This window comes from Sorex fumeus, unplaced genomic scaffold (assembly GCF_029834395.1).
Source record: "Sorex fumeus unplaced genomic scaffold, SorFum_2.1 ptg000129l, whole genome shotgun sequence".
Classification (NCBI taxonomy): domain Eukaryota; kingdom Metazoa; phylum Chordata; class Mammalia; order Eulipotyphla; family Soricidae; genus Sorex; species Sorex fumeus.
Window position 1 is genome coordinate 5157069 of NW_026606186.1, and position 20863 is coordinate 5177931.

Here is a 20863-nt window from a genome sequence, read left to right on the forward strand (position 1 = left end):
TGAAGCACTCCCTTCCCCCCATACCCAGCGCTCTCCCCTGCCCCCTGCCATCTTCTTTTGAAGCAGAAGATTAGAAATAGAAGTGACTTGAGACTCCCTTCAAACTGATTGACTTCTGTAAAGTCCCTCAGTTGTTCCGCTGCTTGCTATCCCTAGGATTGCCTTACGACACTGCCACTTGCCTTTTCCTGCCTGCTCAGTGCCTTCGCTGCTGACTCATTCCTGCTTGTATCCAGGAAGGTGTAAAACCCTTAAGCAGACGTTGGCCCAGGGACTGTCCGGGTGACAGGCTCTGCTGCTTCTAGTGGGTCCACTTTGAAGAAGGCCCATAAAGAGCCTGTCTTAGCTCAGAACGTCTCCACCATCCCAGGAGGGGAGTCTCCGGATAAGCAGTCAGACATGCCTTGTCTCCGTCTTCCCCTAGGGGACAGGCAGCGTCTGGGGACAGTCACCAACTTACCCCTCTCTTTTTGCAAAAACCAAAACAATAAACTTAGATGGTCAGGGCGTCCCCTGGGTAATCTCCCAGAGGCTCTGGGACGACCTGCAAGCAGCCGTCAGGGCAGGCTCGCATCCGAGCAGGTGCCTGCCAGAGGCCTCTGTCGCGGCCCTTTCTGCTTAGTTCTGGTCGTGTGTGAAATGAATGTCAGCTTTGCCGATCAGCGGTGTGTGAGAGGCCCTGACTATAGGAGCCGCGTTCTGAATGGAGCCCTCCTGCTGCTCTCACCATTGGCATTATCACGTCCCTGGCCTTTGTGTACACTCTGGCCCACCATCTTGAAAATAGCTAACCAGCCCCTTCCGATGAGACAATGGCCCTGGTGGCCAGTCTTACTTGGAGCCACAGTGGAGTCTGGAAGGGGCAGTTGGTGTGTCTCTCCCGAGAGCACTTGTCCTCAGAGGTGCCTCCCAGTCAGCTCAGGCCACTGCAGGGGGACACTCATGGCGCCCTCTGGTGGAGAGTCAGAGTTCCGAGGCGCTTCACTGGTGGGTCAGAATATGGGTTACCACTATGGGTCTAGCAGTGTCTGTACGGAGAGGCAGGAGTTATTTGTCCTGAGGAGTCTTTGTGACAACCAGAGAAACTGTGCCCTTAAATACCACATCAGATGAGCCCCTTCCAGCCACTGAGTTCAGGGGCATTAACTCAAGGCCCTCTCTCCTTCCTGGATTCTTCCAGAACCCTTTGATTCTAGCAACAACAGAAAACTGAACCTGCAGGGTGGAGAAAGCACTCCCGAATCAGAATCTGCCGCTGAGGGCAAGGCAGCCCAACAGCATGCCTGTCCTGAGCGTTCAAGTGAGCAGCTGGGTTCTGAGATCAGTAAATAATTTATTTTATTTCAACTGACTAGCCAGGTGCTTCAGATCTTTCCTGACACTGATGGATGGGCTCCTCCGCTCCTCCATCCTGTGTCGGTCAGAGCAGAGATTTCACTTGCCCCCCTGTGGCAGGTCCTTCCAAGTGGTGAGTGTCCGTGTGTGGCATTTACCCAGCAGCCTGGCTGATTCCACACAAGCCTCAAGGCCGCTCGGAGGCTGTGGTGCGTGAGAGCACGCCGCCAAGGTGGGACAGCCATCGCTGCTGCGTGGCTCTGCAGAACAGTGGCCCCTGCTCCCCTGTCTCCATCTGCCACTATGTCTGAGAGAGCCAGGACAAGACGCTACACTCAGGCTGTAAGACCCCGTTGTAAAGCGCTTCCCCACCGGACTTCTCCATCATTGGAACACTTCCTTGGAGTCTATTAATGAAACCTGTGGCGAAGATCCAATCTTTATAAGTGATAGTCATGAAAATTAGAATTTTTAAAAGCAGTTAGCATTTATCGAGTGCTTTCCGGGTTCCAGTACTTGGCCAATCGCTCTTCTGCTCCACAGTCCCCTATGGTCCCGACCCTGTCATCAACGTGCTGGGAGCTTATCTCCGGTTCCCTGTGATGGATGGGGTTGAGGGAGGGGCATCTAGTATGTGAGGAAGCCGGGATGGGAACCTCAGGCTGAGAGCAAGTCTCCTGGCTGAGCGCTATATTATGCTTTGAATGCAAATGATCACTCTTTCGCTAATGATTCCTAGTAGACCATGAACTTTGACCCCTTCCCATCACCTTGCTCCATCCACATAGTGTCTTGATGTTGCTGCCCTCATTTTGTGACTGAGAAGGTATACTTGGAGGGGTTAATGAAATAACGATGTGTCTATAATCCAAAGCAAGAACTCTCTTTCCCTGCCCCTTCAACCATCAGAATATATCCTGGGCTGCCCAATCACATGGCAGAACAAAACTCAAAGCCCATCCACGGCCACACTTGCCTCAGTCTTTAGTAATTTGCCTTTACAAAGGAAATTATTCTGTCTCATTGGCCAGATTTAAGAATTCTGCAGATCCCTCATACTTCTCCCTAATCCAGTATGACTCTTATCCCATCAGGACGCTTACCAAAGCAGGTCCTCTGCTTACCATCCTGTATTTCTCACGGACCCTCCTGAAAACATCCAGCTTGTCTGCTTTTCTTCTGTTGACCTAAAGTATAGACGTTTCCTGATGCCCCATAAGCAGACCTTACTTGGCTGCACCCCACGCTGAGGTTTATCCCCACTAACCTGATCTCTGTGTTCCTGACCACAGAGCATGCATCAGATGGGGGTACTACTTGTACGTGCCAGGGCTGACAGTGGAAAAGGTTTGGATGAGACCAAAACCAAAGGGGGCAGGCGCTGAATGCCAGCAGCGATTCAGGAATCCCGTAGTTCACTCTCCATCAGTTTCTGTGATTTTGCAGAAGCTAAATTACCTTGTGCCAGTCTGGGAGCTGCCACAAGTCAGGAAGGAAGCAACATTCCCACGGTGTGTGTGTGTGTGTGTGTGTGTGTGTGTGTGTGTGTGTGTATGTCACCTTCCCACAGTGGCTCTGACACTCTCAGTCACCACGACCCTCAACTCATCCCAGACTCGCTAGCTCCAGTTCTGTTCTTGATTGCACATTTGGAAAGTACAACCTCACCATAGGCAAAGGACTGACTATCTTAGTGCCCTTGATCTCTTTGTCCCACATTGTTTTCCTAAATTAGGTGGGTCAGCCTCCTCTTCCCACCGGTGTCAGGCAGAGAAGTGTTGTGGTAATTGTGCCACTGGTGCTACCTTGATGCCTTCACCTTATTATTTGCCAACATCAACTGTCCCATGTCACTGAAGGGACGTACTGAATCCATAACAGGCCAGGAACCTCATCTGTGTGAAAATTGCAGATGTAACCTAATTCTGTATAAGACAGATGCCGTGCCAGATTTACAGGTAAAGACTGGATTATATAATAACCTCTACCAAAAGGATTCATGGTTCCCCCCTCCATTATTTCTTTATAAAATGATCCGGATGTATAACCATAACATTTCTGACTATAATCGGTACTTACCAAAAGTATCAAGTACAGTAGGACATATTACAAGGTAAAAAGGCTTCATCTCATAGAACGCCTCCAATCAGCTTGGTAATGTCTGCACAGAGAGTTATGCTGAGGCAGCATCTTGAACCGCGTCTCCAGGCAGCGTAAGGAAACTCTGTGATTGATTAAAAATGCCTGCCCTGGGCCTGAGCATGATGAGAGGCAGGGTAATTGCCATCTATTGTCTTTCCTGGTTTATCTGTCCTGTTGCGGCTATTATTCAACCCCCTCATCAATACCTACAAGCCAACACTCAAGGAAGACTTTATTCCAATGTGATTTCTTAATATGCAATATGCAAACTTAAGAAACACATCAACAACACAAGACGAAGTGAGTGAAAGCCAGCAGCTGCAGCCCGGGCTATTCCTCCTTGGCCCGTTCCGAGACTCAGAGTAGTTCTGTGTGACTGTAAGCATCAAATATTTGCTCCTGTTCTTTCCTGGGGGGTGACCTATGGAGCAAAGGCTGTGTGGTTCTATAACCTGGAAACACATGTTTTTCAGAAATAGATGTCTTTTTCTTTTGCTTTTCCATTTCACTTCCTTACTGTATTTTCTTTATGTTAATGATCACAAGGAGATATGTATCACACTTCCCTCCTAAATCCCTAGGTCCATTGAGTGATTTCAGAATGCAATTCTCACATTAAATAATTGTTCTGATTGTGATTACATTTTCTGAACCAAAATTTGGAAGAGAATTTAGTGATGGTTAATGAGCTCATGACATATCAGGACAAATATTATCATGACAGACTCCAAAAATTCCTTTATTAAAATAGGGTTTAATGCAGTGATTACGTGGGGAAATCCCCTGACGACAAGGATTGCACACAAAAAAAAACCCAGGGGCTTTTTTTGAGCTATACTCTCCTTAATTCCCTTCTCCTAGATCACTCCTTTGAGAATTTTTGTGGAATAATCCAAGATTTCTAGTGACAATTTTTCAGGCTCTTTAAATGTCCAACAAAGAATTGAGACGTGAAAAGCATTGAGAGAGGGCTGAAGTGACAATACAGCAGATGGAACACTTGCCGTTTGCACGGCCAACCCAGGTTTGTCCAGTCCCCCCACGCTCAGCCAGGAGTGATCCCTGAGCACAGAGCCAGGAGTAAGTACCGCCCAGAAACCAAGAGACAAACATTGAGAGGCTCCATCATAGTGGAATTCATGGAACAGGCTTTGTGGAGGAGCCTGGCACGATTCCGTCTTCCTTGCGTCACTTCCTCCTCCGTGGCGCTGGAGCTCTGCAACAGTCTGTCTGGGTCTGAACACAGGGGCAGTCTGCTTCGGCAAGTGACGTCATCGGCCGTCTTAGAAACTGATGTTCCTTGGTTAGACCTGCGCCTTAGTGGCTGAGCACTTACCTTGCTTGTGCAAGGCTTGGGTTCGATCCCCAGTGCCTCCCAGAGAAAGTAAAGAAAGGAAGTGCTTGGCTATGACCCTGCCGGCTCCCCAGAAGGCCCGTCTACAAGCAGACGCTAGCTTAGAGGTCCCAGAGCCTCCATATATATCCGTGCAGGAGCTTCCTGGGCAGAGGGAGCCCGAGCACAGCGACCAGACCACCCTGTGTCTCCTGCAGTGTGAGCCATGTCGTGCCACACTGGCGCTGGGGTCCAGGCCCTCCCCCACCCCCGGGTCTGGATCCAAGGACAGTGGTCCGGTCACTGAGTCTGACTGACCATTCATTGGAAGTGGCAGCATTGGGCTGTTTTCTAAACAGTGCCGGGTGGTTAGAGCCAAGACCCCTGGGCCCCGGTAGCCCCCTTGGTCTCAAATAGCAGGGCTCCACAGGGTCAACTTCTGGTGGTGACTCAAAACTTGATTTCTGTCATCTGTTTGGGGTCCTGCATATATTACTGGTGGCAGTGATTTTTTTTTAATCTGCTTTGTAAACGGAGTAAGACCAGAGAGTTGATCTCCTCGGGCCTGAGAATACGAGCGGGTGAATTACAGCTGCAGCTTTGTCATTAATGGGTGACTTCAGACAAGTCACACCCCCACCCTGAGCCTCAGTTTTGTCATGTGGAGGATGAAAGCCCCGGCTGAGTCAATCTCAAAGGTCTCATTAAACCCGGGCTGCCTGCGTGTCTGATCCTGTGTGTAAATTCAGACAAGTTTCACAGGCCTCGCCGGCCGCTTCATGATACTATCGATTGGCTGTGTAGATTCAGCAAAATCCACTCCGGCAAGGAGTTGTTCAGGATCGCTCCCGGGGGGCCTCTCTAGACTCTCCTCGGCTCTGCGTAACCTAAAGACAAGAGGATTGTAGAATCATAGAAAAAGGCTGCTTGGGGCTTAACACGGGGCCTGGTGTCGTCTGAGATTCAGAGTTGCAGGAAATTGATGAGTGAAGCAACAGCTCACGCGCCCAGGCAGATAAGCGGTAACTCAGAAAATACACTCAGGCGTGGAATGGCAAATGCCCTCATTTAGACCAAAGTGGTATTTTTCCTTCTTGACGAGCATTTTAAGTGTGCCTTCGGGAAGTTGTGCCGCCGAACCAGTCTCCCCTGTGACAGGAGGACCCTGCCAGGGGTGGGCCGGTCCCAGTGCAGTTGGCTCCAAAGTGCCAGCCGGCTCACGGCTCATCCTTTACTCATAGCTTCATCTCCCTGGGCAAGAATGTTCTGTCGCTTTCTGGCCACCATCTTTAATAATAATGTTGGTGGTATTTGGGCCAGAGAGTTCAGAGGCCTGAGCACAAACAAGCCTTGCAGGCAGGAGACAGATGGTTCCCTGAGCACCGCCAGGAGTAGCCCCTAGACACCACGGGTGGGGCTCCCAAGCCCGCAATAATCATTTTAGTGATCATGATCGAGCCCTGTTGGAAGCCAGTCCCCGTGCTGAGGACATCCCCCACCGCCTGACACTCCGGGAACTGACGTCACATGTTTCAAAGGAGGAAGGTGGAGTTGAGGCTCGCTGAGGGGGTCTTCGCCCAGGCCGCAGCTGTGAACAGCCTGTGAAAGCAGGCTCTCTGACCTGGAGACTTTGGGGGCAGGACCCCCTCTCACTTGCTTTCCTGGTCTGGAGTCCAGCTCTGTCGGAGGTACGAACACTTGCAGGAAGCCACTGCAGGGATTTGCGAGCATGCACGCATTGGTCTGCCCAGTGAACAGTCCTTCCGGGCTGATGCATTTCCACGATGTGGCGCAGGGCTGCTCCCATGTTCTCATCCCACCCGGAGCTCCCAGAGTGCCCCAGCTCGACGCTCCCCTTGGCTCGAGCACCTTCATCCCCACAATAAATCTCTAGGGAAGCAGTCCAGGTCATAGGTTCGGGCCCAGGCACCGTGCTAGGCCCCTTCCGAGTCTCCTGTCACTCTGCCCAGTGTGGCCGCCTTGCAGACACTCTCCCACTTCAGTTAGGAGCTAGGAAGCGAATGTTGGCACTCGGGGCTCTGACTCGAGCATCCCTCACCCTCACTCTCGGTCCTGAGAGAGATGTGGTCAGCTCAGCCTGCGGTCACCGCGGTGGCTCTCCGCAGCCAATCTCCTTGCATGGAAATCTTGCGCGTAGTTCAGACGAGGCCTCCTCATGATGACTCGGAAGCCTCGGACAAATAGCTCCCCCGGAGAGTTGTACGTACATTAGAGTCGCATTTCGGTTTATTTTGAGCTGTCTTGTTAAGAAAGGATTTATATGCCGGTGCTGATGGGGGACAGCAATCAGGCGATGTTTTCTGCCTTTGACAGTTGGTGTGATAGTTTGCTTCCAGTGAAGTTTGACTCACTGTATCTGGAAGCTGTCAGGAGAGGGAGCATGAAAAGGTCATGACGGATGGCTCTGGATAAGTGGGTCGGGAGAGAGCTGGCAAGGGAGACAAATGGCCTCCCCGCTTCTCAGGAAGAGGCTGCCCATTGTAGCCAGCCCCGAGCTGCCCGAGCAGGCAGGGGCAAGCCTGCCTGGCATCACGGTGAGCATGGCACCGCGCTGGGTGTGATGCAGCTCCGGGCATTCCTTCCCGGTGGCCCCGCCCCATCCACACTGGAGACCTCCCAGGCAGATGGCACCTTTCGTCTGGCAAAGCTTCCTGATTGTCAGTTAAAAAACCCAACACAGGCCCCTCTCCTCGTTCTAAAAGTCAAGAAAGGTCCTAAAATCTGAAGTAGGAGCCCCCTACTCCCACCACAAAATGAAAAGAATAACATTTTAAATATTTATCTGGACACTTTGGATAAAAATGTTATTGTGCAAAAATACAGAAAAGGCAAGGATGAGTCGCACCGCCCAGAACTGGCCTCCGTTCCAGTTTGGAGCACATCCTTTTGTTCTCTTTTCTATAAATGCATTTCCTGTCCTTTTCACTTTGTGCCATAAGAATCTTTTCAAGTCACAGCTTTTCTTATACCTAAGATGAAAGACATGTGTGTGTGGGGGGGGGGGGCAGGGAGATGCTGGAGGCAGCGGGGTGCTTGCCTTGGTCCTGATTGGATTTCCCAGCACCACTTCAGTCCTCCAAGCACCACCAGGGCATGGAGTTAGAAATAACCCCTCAGGCCTGAGTGATAATACAATGGGTAGGGCATTTGCCTTGCAAGCCGCCAACCCGGGTTCGATCCCCAGCATCCCATATGATCCCCCAAGCACCGCCAGGAGTAATTGCTGAGTGCAGAGCCAGGAGTAACCCCTGAGCATCACCAGGTGTGACCCAAAAAAGCAAAAAAAAAAAGGAAAAGAAAAGAAATAACCCCTGAATATCATCAGGTGATACCCAAACCCCCCCAAATAAAGACTAGTGGCATACAGTCCTGTCACAATCCCGGACACAAGGGAATGAGACTGTGGGGCAGTAGAACGAGCTGGTAATGCAGAATCTGAGCACGTGAGGTTTCCCACTCCTGAGCACCACCGCCTGAAGCAGGCAATGGCCCGGCCCAGTCTGGTATGTGAACCACCGCACACCATTCTTGAAAATTGTTCGTGTGACTGAAAAGACACATTCTGGAGCCAGGTCTCCTGACTCTTCAAATTCCAGCTTTGCCACATGTGATACAGGGCAGGTCACTTTGCCTCCTGGATATCAGTTTCCTGTCTGTGAAGGAGAATAAACAGTCACCAACCTCACAGGGCAGTTAGTTGAGAGATCGGAATCGGTGCACACAAAGGATTTGTACTCCCGCGGGCACAGAGCGGGTGCCGGTTAGTATTTGTAGCTCCTGGTACCGTAAGTGCTCATTAAAGGGTGTTTCTAATGGGCACTGTACCTGCTAGGCCTATAGAGAAAGCTGCGCCGTGATTATTCGGGCCTGCTTAGAGCTTGCCAAAGCAAGACCAGCAAAACACCTGCAAGGGTTTTCCCTTTCCTCGTGTCCTGGGCCTTGGCTCTGAGGAAAATGATCCCAGAGAGATAATCCAGGGTGAAGACATGTCCCTTGCTTGCAGCCAACCCTGATTCAGTCCCCAGCACTACTTTGCCCCACAGGCAATAGAGCCAGAGTAGCCCTCAGCACAGCTGGGAGTGACCCCCAGAGGAATACGAGCAGATAAATGTTTCAGAGAAAAATGAGCACAGGAAATAGGCATCAGCCGCCTCCTCCCAGCCGCCACCTTCCCTGGCCAGCACAGCGCTCGCCACATCCTGCGCTGCCGGCCTGCCGCCCCTGCTCCCACCTCACCTACAGCCTCGTCCCCTCACTAAGCCTCCCCGGAGCCAGGCACTGCTTTTCCCTCACTGCCCAGGGCATCACCTCCTAACTGGTCTTTCCCACGGTGGGGACAGAAAAGGTCTCTGCTTGCTTCCAGGCGGGGTCCCGCATACTCGTCTTTAACTGTGGGCTCAGGAAATCGTCTCCTGCCATAGACATCCTTGGGCCCTCCTGAACAGGGTGCAGAGGGCACCCTCATGTCCAGCAGAGAGGATGGTGCCCCATGAGCCTTGTGTCCTGTCTGTTGTAAGGAGTTAAGACACATGTCTCCCATAGGATGAGATTGTTAATGTACAAAGGATTTTTCCCATTAGGAAAGAGTCCCCTGCAGATTTCTTTAAATAGGAACTCCTGGGGCCGCAGCAGTAATACAGTGTGTGGGGTGCTTGCCTCGCATGCGGCCCACCCAGGTTCCATCCGTGGCACCACTTTTAATCCCCCAGGTCCTGCCAGGAGTGATCCCTGAGTGCAGAGCCAGGAGTAAGCCCTGAGCATCGCTGGGTATGGTACCAAAAAAAATTTAATTAAAAAAATTAAATAGTGACTCCGTTAGGCAGGCAAGTGTTCTACAGATCATTAACTACTTGACGGAAAGCCTGCGGGGCCAAGAAATTTAAAACTAAAATGTTGGGAGCCCCTGCCAATTACTGATCAATTCCAAATGAAGATAAAGTATCTCTGAAACTACAAGTCACCGGGAAAATGTGATTTGATTCTGGGGGGGGGAAATAATTCGATTTGCCAACAGTTTGGGGGGAACTCACTGATTGTTTACATGGTTTTCCACCTGCCCATCCACCTTGACCCTAGCACACTCACTGCCCACCTCATCCCCAGACTCAAATTAGGGTTCCCCTCTAGGAAGTGACCCCAAGGAAGGCCGTCATTGGGAACATCTTCAGTGACCAGGCAGTGCATAGGCAATTGATGCCAAGATAGCACCCATAATGGATGAACCTTACAGTAACAATTTGCAGATAAAAATAATAGAAGTTAAAGTGTACTTTACATGATAAAAGAAAGATGAAGGCGGGTGCGAGTCTGTTACGTCTGAGACGGTTACAAAAGTCCTGCTTTGTGGAGTAGGCGCTGTTGAAAAGATTGATGCAATGGGGAGTGACCTTGGCTTGGAGCAGGAGCTGGTGATGTATGTATGAGCGTCCCTCTGCTAAATGGACCCAGATTTGTAGCGCTAATATACATGGGAGCCCAGAACCAAACTCAGGACGGCCATAAATCAACGGCCACTTTGGGTGTCATTTCTGGTTTATATTCCACTATTGTTCTATCACTTTAATTCATGTCACTATCATCTTTTCATCTGGAACAGTTTTATATAATTTTCCAGTGGAGTTACCTGACAAATCCTATCAAATTAACAAGGTACATTAACAATATTGACTGACTGACTGGCTTCAGGAACTGCAAGGCCGTACACCCGAATCTCACACCGTGTCTGTCTGGTGTCGGTTTCCCCTCTCTCTTTCCGAGGAGAGAATGTAGGGGCAGGGTTTATTCCACAGTAGGGATATGCACATTTATTTCACTCTGCTCATTTTGACTTTTATAAATGTCAGAATACGCAGCTGGGTGGGGGCAGGGGAGGAGGGCACGTGCTACCAACAGCTATGGCTTAAATACCTTTCTTCTTTCAGGGAACTATAGAAATGTCCAGATCTTTAACAATTAATGACCAAATTGGAGGGAAGAGGATAAAGGGGGCAGTTGTAATCTATTCTAAGTGAAATGCAGTAAGATTGGCTCCTGAGCCCTCTCACCCTCCTGCAATCATCTAGACCTGAATGCCCAGAGTCAGACATAGGACAGTATGCCTAACTGAAGCATGGGATTCCTGAACTGTGTCTCACAATAAATTCAGCGTTCAGTTAGGAGAACAAATACCAATTGTCTGTCATTCCATAGATGACACCACAGGAAAACGCCAGCACTGCGGACAGGCCCACCCATCACCCTCCAAAAGCCACTGCCTTTGTCTGATACCTTTGGGGATTTCCTTACCCATAGAATAAACTAGAACACAGGAAGGGTGACATCCCTAATCATTCAAATCATGTGTGGATTTGTTTTCTTTTAACTTTAAATTTGCTCTTAACCTGTATGCGTGTGTGTGTGTGTGTGTGTGTTTGGGGGGGTGCATGGGGTATGGGGTCAGATTTTAATTGAGTGATTCCTTTCATCTGCATTTCCTTTGGGCCTCCCAGGTTTTCTCACATGAAATTGCGGTTTTCTGAGTGTGACCCACGAGTGTGACATATGTTGAGTCTAATTGTCCTTTCTGTTGCAGGATATACCTCTGATTGTTTTTTACTTTTTCTGATATCTTTACTTCTTTTCACTTGCTTTTTCCCCACTTTGACCCTGACCTTTAAACTATGACCTACAATCTAATTACTTTTAAGACTCCATCTGGGGTCCACTCTGGAAGACAGGTTGGGCATGTGGGTCCCACCTCATGACCGATCCCTCAGTATTCAGCACAAAGAGAAGAGCCTCGCAGCCTCGCTGGCGTCAGGGCCGTGGGGTGCTCTGTAACCAAGACAGGGACTGCCTCGGTGGCGCACAGGACACTGTCCACCCTGGTGTCACCTCTGTTCCCCTCACAGTTCAGCTCCCAGGCACTCACCCTCTGTAATCCGCTGTCCCCTGGAGCAGAGAACCAGTGACCCCCAGGGCTGGGGTTCAGTGGGTTTTCCGTCAAGGACCCTTGTTGTGTGGCCTCCTTTCAACAGAGCTCCCATCAATTAATGTCAGAGAAATTTCTTTTGTTTTCAGTGTGTAAGGTATTTTTCAAATCAGAAACTCTTTGTGGTAGCTTAGCTATATAGGCATAGGAGGTTTTTTGTTTTGTTTTTGTTTGGGTATCTGGGCCAGACCTGGCTGCACTTAGGATGCCAGGAATCAAAGCCTGGTAGACAACTTGGTCACTTGATCACTTGATATCTCATCAATTCCGCTCAGGGGGGCGCCAGTAATGTCTCAATTCGTCTCTGTCGCGTGCTAGTATAGCCCAATGGCATCTGCTCATTCTAGGAACACGAACAGCTTCAAACAATCGTTCAGGGTCATGACAAAGTCTGACCATCTCATAGGTGGGCGGCCACGCGATCTTTTGACGTCCCGTGGAATCCAGTCGGTAATGGCTCTAGTCCAATGGTTGCCTCCAAATCTCATTACTTGTCCAGCCCAAATCTTATTACTTGTTTGACGCCTTGGCAAACAAGACAGCGTCCCTGATTCTTGACCGTCAACAGAGGTCGGAACTCCAGATTCTTTCTCTCATTTGAGTGAAGCGTGATACTCCAAGCATAGCTCTTTCGATTCGTCTTTGGGAGACCCAAATAGCATTCTCATCCTGTTTTCATAGGCCCCAGGTCTCTGAGGCATATGTTGATGCAGGAAGAACAGTGGAATCAAAGAGATGTGCCCGGAGCCAGAGGTTCTTCGTCCTCTTAGCTATTTCTTCAACGCTCTTGAAGGCGTTCCAAGCCATTCTCTTCCTCCTGCGCACCTCAGGTGCAGATCATTTGTCATGTTGACTTCTCGACCTAGGTACTCGTAACTGTTGCATTCGGACATGTTCATCCCATTGAGCCAATGGAGCATCAGGAACAAAACTGTTTCTCATAAACATTGTCATCATGAGATTCAGCTGTAGTCCTACCTTTCCAAACTCATGGTCAAAGTCGGCCAGCATTTGTGCTGCTTGGTTGATGTTTGGTGTTATTAGAACAATGTTATCAGCAAAGTGGAGGTGGTGTAGTTGCTGACTGTCTGTCTTCACTCCCATTCCTTCCAATTCCAGTGGTCGCATGACGTTCTCGAGGGAGGCACTGAAGTTTTTCGGTGAAATGGTATCACTCTGCCAAAACCCTCTCTTGACGTCAATGATCACCTCCCTGTAGAATGGTGAGATCCTGGTAGTGAATCCGCAATACAGCTCATGGAGGATCCTGATGTATTGAGTTTGAACACCCTGTTTGGCTAGGGCCTCGATGACCACTTCAGTCTCAACAACACGTGAGACAAAACGCCCTACCTGCTGTCTCTCCAGCACCCATTGGGCCAGGGATAGTAGAGATTTATCTGCCCAACTCGTACCTTCTTGAGGAAGGTGGGGAGAAATCATATGGGAAAGAGACCACCAAACAAAGACATTTAATCAATCTTACTGTGTCAGATAGGATAGAAGTAATACAGAGTTAAGAATATGTAGTCAGGGAGTGATAGTACAGCAGGTAGAGCACTTGCATTGCCCACAGCCGACCCAGATTCAATCCCGGGCACCATATATGGCCCCCCGAGCCTCCCCAGGAGTAATCCCTGAGCCCAGAGCTAGGAGTGAGCTCTGAGCACTACCGGGTGTGGCCCAGAAACAAAACAAGAATATGTAGGCAGGGCTGGAGAAGGAGCTGAGCACTTGCTTTGCATGCAACCAGGAAGGACCCCTGAGCACAGAGCCGGGAGTAGCCCCTAAGCATTGCCAGGTATGACCCCAAAACAAATTAAATTTTTTTAAAATAGTAGGATAAGCTATTGAACCCATGTTATATCTCGAAGGCATATTTCTTAATACCTTTTCATATAGTTTCAGTGGTCTCTACCCCCAGCCCCCACACACGCACACACCCAGGAAAACCAGCTGTATTACTTCTGGGTGCCGCTGGAGTCTCCGTACATCTGTCTGAAGGAGCCCTTTTCATTCCCCAGAGAACTGGGGAAGGATGTGCATCCTTCCCATTCCAAACCCATAAAACAGGCCAAGTGGCTACTGTGAAATCACTGACACCTTCTATTTCTTGTGGCTTCTTTTCCCCCACCCCCCTCGTCCTGCAGGTATCTCTGGAGACAAAGTAGAGATAGACCCGGTGACGAATCAGAAAGCCAGCACGAAGTTTTGGATTAAGCAGAAACCCATCTCAATCGATTCTGACCTGCTCTGTGCCTGTGACCTTGCCGAGGAGAAAAGCCCCAGTGAGTAGCGCCTTTTATTTATGTCGCCCTTCTCTCGGCCCCCCTTCGCCTCGGCGTGCTGGGTGCCAGGAGAATATATTGCCACCGTGTCCTTTTTTCCTTGGGTCTGTTTAATTCATTACCAGAAATTTCTTTTAATCAAACGGAATTGTAAGATGGTGCCCAGAAGCCCGACACGGGTCCCAGCTCCCCTGTCCCCGCAGCAGCACGGCGAGGCATGGGGGGCAGATCCCTGCTGGGAATGTGCCTGGTGGAGCCCCCGCACCCCCGTTTTACTGTGTGCTCCCTTTCTTCTCCCTTGGGGATTTGACCGGTCGCCCCAGGCCTGCCTGCTGCCCGCCTTGCCAGGTCGAGGGGAGATGGGGGATTTCCTGTGGCTCCTGAAGGCCAGATTTAGATATCCGTCACGCCAGACGTGTCGGCCCCCTGCAGGTTATTGGCAGCTGCGTGCGTGACCTACCCGCTTATAATTAAACTCCTACAGGCCCGACGTTCAGATCTCCGGCCGCTCCACACCCCTCTGCTTAAGTGGTCCAGCATGGAAATGGCTTCCTGGGAGAAGCAGTGGGAACTGGGGGTGGTCCTGGGTTCTCCTCTGCATCCCCTGTGAAGCCCGTTTCAAATGCAGAGCACCCGACCCACCCACCCCGGTTAGGTTCCTATTTGAGAACCAGGCTTGGTTCCTGTATGATCCAGGCTTCTCATTTTGTCAGTCCCTTTGTTCTGGCGTCAGTACATGTGAGAACAAGTCTGAGAAATGAGTTGCTCGGAACAGTGAGAACTGTGGGGGCCGGTGGGGGTGTCTGGTGTGGTGCAAGTCTTTGAGTTTGCACTGGTGTGGGGGACTGTGGGCAAGACACAAGTCTCCCTGCCCTGTGGGTGGTGGGTGATCACGGTCTGGTCAGCTCCACTGCTGGCTCACAGTGACCTCTCAGCTCGTAGCCCACAGCGTGACTCCTCAGGAGAGCATGGGGTGGGCAGCAGTCAGGCGTGCACACCCTGATCCCACCGTTCCTGCTACCCCACTAGAGGCCTCCACTCTATAGCTAGTCGCCACCGGGGCCAGTGAGCCAGAGGCCTGCTGCTCCCGAATCTGGGCCCCGGCACTGCCACATTCCCTCTGCTTCAGTGAACATCTCCCAGCTTGTCAGCTAGTGAAAACGTCATTCTTCTCGCATTGTTCCTCCCCAAGAACTCAGGATGATCTGAAAAGTAACATTTTATAGATGCTGCCTGTCTGAGATGTGAAAGCCGATTAAGCCGGGCTGGCAGATTTGGGAAAAGGACCAGACCCAGGACCCCATTTCCCTTACACCCATACCAGGAGTGGAGGCCATCCCGCCACGTGGCACGGCCAAGGGCACCAGCCAACCATGTCAGTGCTCAGGGGAAGCCAGTCAGCATGGAGGGAGATACGTCCCAACCTAGTGTGGGGCACACACAGGCGTATCTGGGGGTGGGTCCATCCTCTCGCTGGCTCCAGGAACCTAGAAATAGCGAAACATTCTGAAAAGTGATGTGTGGTAGCCCCAGTAGAAGACAGCAAAAGTCTCACCCCTACCTCAGTGCTTTTTGACTCGTGTTCCTCAGAGCTCTGTGTTCTCTGGAAGAACAGAGAAGGGCAGAGCTGGTAAGGTCTCCCCTTCAACCAGAAGAAAGCTTTTTCTGTTTGAAAAATGTTTGAATTCTGAATGTAAAAGGGCCAAAGACTAGGGACTCACTGAGGCATGGGAAGGAGAGAAAATGAGAGAGAGAGAGAGAGAGAGAGAGAGAGAGAGAGAGAGAGAGAGAGAGAGGAGAAGAGGAAGAAGAGAAGGGAGGAGTGGGAGAGAGAGAGAGAGAGAGGAGAAGAGGAAGAAGAGAAGGGAGGAGTGGGAGAGACAGGGGGAGAGGAGAAGAGGAAAAAAGAGGAGGAGAGAGGGAGGGGTGTCTGCGACCCGAGAGAGTACAGGAGTTAAGGTGCTTGCCTAGCACATGGCCAGCTCTGTCTTGGTTCCTGGCACCACGTGCCCCCCTTACCACCACAGGGAACAAACCCCAAGTGCTGGGGCTGGAGCGATAGCACAGCGGGTAGGGCGTTTGCCTTGCACGCAGCCAACATGGCCAACACAGATTCGATTCCCAGCACCCCATATGGTCCCCTGAGCACCGCCAGGAGCAATTCCTGAGTACATGAGCCAGGAGTAACCCCTGAGCATCGCCAGGTGTGACCCAAAAAGAAAAAAAAAAACCCAAGTGCTGCCTGGCACAGCACTGTCGCACCCCTGCATGCACCCCCTGAAAGGGAAGCGGTTTCAGAGTCCCCGCGCCATAATGAATTGAGACTCCTTTGCGGCCTTGGCCCCTTGCAGTTTCCCTTTCGAATGTGGGCCCTGGTCACTCACTGTGAAGTGCTCCTACACAATCAAGCCTGACTTTATGTCCCTCCCTCTGACTTACAGACCCCTTCGCTTCCCCATGCCCCCCACTCACTGTTCAGGGTCCAGCTGGTGTCCCACCCTCCCAGGGACTTGCGCCCCAAGTTTGCAGCCCTCACCCCACACACTGAGCTGTATTAGCTGTTGGTACCTGCCACCCCACCACCTGCATGGGCACGCACACCGTGTCCCAGGGACCATCATCCCTGTGTGCCAGCCCTGGCCAGTGTCTGCAGTCAGTCTTGGAATTGTACTCAGGCCAGATTGGGTCACTAAAAGTTAATCGACAGAATTAATGATACAAAGTGACCAAACAAAGACATATTGAATGAATAGCCTTGATGCTTTTATTATTTTTTTTTATGATTTCCAGTATCTTCATCAAATTAATTCAGTGACTTAATCTAAAAAGTTCATCTTTAAGCGCATCGACAGACTACAGAATTAATCTACAGGGTTGCTGCTGCTTTTTTTTTTCTTTTAAGGATTAATGGTAACTCTTTTTATCTTTTGTGTCTGTTGAACCTTAGAAAAAAGTTATTTTAACAGCACTAAAGAAATGAAAGTCACTATATTTCATAAGTTTCGCCTGTGATTTTTATCAGCAATGTGATGTATGTTTGTAGCTGAGTTTACATCAAAAATTATTCTTTAGGCCTTCTTGAATGAATTATGGCAAAGAGAGAGAGTCTAGAAGTAGATAAGGGTTTTGATTTCTGCAATATATTTCCTTTTTCATGTCTTTATCTCTTGTAACACAAGTGTCTTGCCAAAGACTGGAAACGTGTGACCAACTGGAATAATTTAGTTGTGAAAATTGAGGAGATGTGTTATTAAACAGCTTTCTATACAAAACGGCATTTAGTGGCGGGAGGATAATGAAGTTGTCCTCGGTCTTGCTTGAGACATGTTTGTCAGGATTTTGAACAGAAAAGAAATGGTTTTTAAAAACCTCTGAATGTGGCCAGTTTGCGGTGTTGGTGGAGAAAGCCGCTGTCAAGACATTAACTCAGTCGTCATAAGGAACACAACTCAAGCTTAATTGATGCCATATCCAAAAAGTACGTGAGTAGCTGACTTGGCAGAGGGGCGCGCGCGAGGATGCCTGCAGTGAAACACGTAATTACGGAGACTTGGACCCGGCAGCCTCCAGAAACAGCCCTTCCACGGCTCTTCTCTACCTCACTTCGCCCTCCTAGACTATGTTCTCAGGAGGAAGATTTATTGCTCTGTCCCTGTGAGTGTTTAAGGACCTGGAACTTAATGACTAAATAGATACGTGACTTTTTTTTTAAATGCACATATCAATATGGACTCTTCCGAGAGAGTTCGTTGGGAATCTCTGTGTATCAGTAGCCCTGAGAAATGAAGACTAGATTCTTGCCTTTCTGGAATTTTTTTTAAGCCTGCTGCCATTATTATTCAAATCAGCGATCTCTCAGTCTAGTTTTGCCACTCCTAGGATATCTTTTGCTATTTTGAAGGATGTCACAGACCTCTAAAAGATGAATTAATTTTAATTCATTTTAACTGAACAAAGATGTGTACAGCACAGAGGGGAGGAGAATGTTTCCGTATCAGAAATGGGAAATAATTTCCCATCCTCGGAGAGGTGTAGGGCGAGGCTGTGAGCACGGCAGACTTCCCTTTTAAGTGCTTGCCTCAAATTCCAACACTGAAACAAAAGCAGGAGAATTCTTCTCTGAAGCGGGCACCATCAGGAACTGTCGGGCTGTCTGGAACTGTGTCCCAGACTCAGCCAGTCCGGGTCTGGTTTTATTATAAGAAGGTTGTGCAGGTTTCGCGTCTTTAAAAGGAAGCAGCCTATCATTAAGAAATCAGATTTAAACCTTAATAAAGTAGCTGTCGTCTTTATAGCTGAAAAGCACTCTGTATCTCAATTAAGTACAGATAATATAAAATCTTAAGGAAGCAACATAATAGAGGTAACCTGATTACATTCTCTTGCAAGAGTATAATCTAAAGGAAATTGATTCTGTGGATGCTGGTTATGTTGGTGGGGGATTGTTTATTTGGGTTTTGGGATTTTTGTTTTCTGGATTTTTTTTTCTCCAGAACTGTTCGGATACAAGATAGGAGTTCTTCCAGATCATGAGTTAACCACAGTCATAGGGAAACTGTTAAGACAGTCGTGACTAGCTGCTGCTGCGTTTCTAAGGGTGAGATTCGGCTACAGCTCTGGCTTAAATTAGCTGGACTTATTGGGGACCTCCCGCTTAAATGAATCTTTCTTTTCATAAGTGCTTGACAAGATCTGTAAAGTAGTGTATTTAATCTACTAATTAAATTAAAGCTACTGAATAATGATTTGTCCACATTGATTTAACTTAACTAGAAAAGATCGGCATTGTTGCGATCTTCAGCAGCCTTAATGGCCAAGCCGGTTAGACACAAAGGCCTCTTGTGTTTTATAGGTCAGTGGTACATAGGTAAGGCCCGGCTGTAATTGAATCGCCTGCCCTGTACCCTGCAGTTGCAGATTTCCTGCGCCTTCCTGTTCCATTGTTGCACTGGGGCTTAAGAGAATGTTAACGCGGTAATAGGCACCGGGCCTTCCCCATTATACGTCTTGCTATCGAGCGGTTCTGCATGACTAGTTAAAGAAGATGGCAAGAAGATTAATGAAAGCAAGGCTAATACAGAAGGGGGTACTTTTGCAAGACTTCTACCAAGGAGATATTAGAGCTGAACCAGAGCTTGGCTTTTTTCTTTATCCTGTGACCTTTGAACCCGCCTCACTGTTGAGAGCTGCCAGGGAAGTCGACGTTTTGATTGATGTCGGTACACGAGTCCGTCTTTCCCATTGAATTCCACATCTGCACGAAAATAGCTTTTCCAGCAGAATTCATACTGGCTAGAAGTGATAGCCAAATTGATGGCTGAAATGCTTTTATGTAGTTTTCATTTAAACCTGAAGGTGTTTGATGGTCTAGCTCAGGGTCCAGTTCCCATAGATGATAAGCATTTGCTTATATGTCCTTACAGGAATTATCAACTCCTAGTGAGAGATGGGCGTTTAGAATGGTCCAAGGTTTGCCAACCTCTCCAAGTGGGCTCTGCGGGGATGTCACTCCTAGCACCCTTAAACAAGAAAAATCAGTGTGGGGGCGTAGTGAACTCACTTGGAGGGTTTTGTCCAGGGAACAAAGGGTCTGGCTGATTCTAAAAGGCTTTCCATGGGGAGCCCGAAGCCTCACCTCTGTCCACCTGAACTCCCAACCCCCGAGGTACCCCATCCCACATGGACACCTCTTCCCTATCCCTAACCTTGTCCTTCACACACACACATGGCTGTTTGGGCCACGTGCGTGACAGCCCTATACAGCTGCAGACCTCTCCACGTGTTCCCCGGCCCCGCGCATGTGCATATCTCCGAAGGAGGCTGTGTGTGCGTCTCCGTCCCTCTCTGAACAAAGGCAGACTGGGAACGGGCTCCAAGGGCCAGGGTAGCCACTCACCTGACTCGAGTCCTGCCCCCACCACCCAGCTCCCGGCTCCCTGTCCCACGGGGATCGCTCCAGCTGATGTGGTGTGCACATGAGCACACGTGCACACACTAAAGGAGGAAGCACCCAGGAGTTAGGTCAGATGTGTCCGATGCTTGTGATGGTGTGTCTGAGGGGAACGGGAGGGATGTTAGCTACACTGAGGCCCGTGGCCATGTCAGTCCCGGAAGCCACAGTAAGGCAGATGGCCTGAGAGAGCTGTACGCCATGCTTAGCATTGACTCCCCGGGGCGAGACACTCCAGACATGAGACAGGCGGGCTGTGGTGGGTCTGACCCTCTGACAAGGACTTATTTCCTACATTCCAGATCAAATACGGTAAGTACTGCTCGATTCCAGAACACAGCGGACTCTAACATATTAAATGCCCCAGTTATTGAATTGCCTTTTCATAAGGGTACTCTGGAGCGCAATCAGGAGCAGGCAGTGCCTCATCCTTTTAACAGATATGTTTCCGAGCCCTATTAAAAGGGGTCTTCATCTATCCTGTCAAAGGGAGTCTGCTGGGGTTTTTTAGTTTAATTACACTATCCAATTAAAACTCCTTGCTGCATTTGGATGCGCCTCTCCTTGGGCCTGAGTGGATATGACATTTACAAGGCTCGCCTTTCAAGCAGACAATAGTGTGATTGATGAGGTGCACGTTCATGAAGGAGGCGAGTGCCTGTGGAGGTGCTGCTTAGTGCATTTTGATTTATTTATCATCTCCTTCCAAAACAAGGGAGCTGTCGGGGAGATGGGTTCAGGCAACCAGGGAGACCACCTCAGTTCTTCCCGGTGTGTGGGCGGGAGAGACCCGCGAGGGCCACAGGGTACAGGTGGAGAAAAGC

The 20863-nt window shown here is 49.6% G+C and overlaps 1 protein-coding gene across 3 annotated transcripts in view; it reads left to right on the top strand.

The window, feature by feature from the left end:
• MAPKAP1 (MAPK associated protein 1) overlaps positions 1–20863 on the top strand; it is a 263258-nt gene that overhangs the window by 225576 nt on the left and 16819 nt on the right. For all 3 annotated transcript variants that reach the window (XM_056138535.1, XM_056138537.1, XM_056138536.1), the window contains one exon: positions 13952–14089. In XM_056138535.1, the coding sequence (XP_055994510.1) occupies positions 13952–14089 (138 nt within the window). The remainder of the gene's footprint in view (positions 1–13951; positions 14090–20863) is intronic.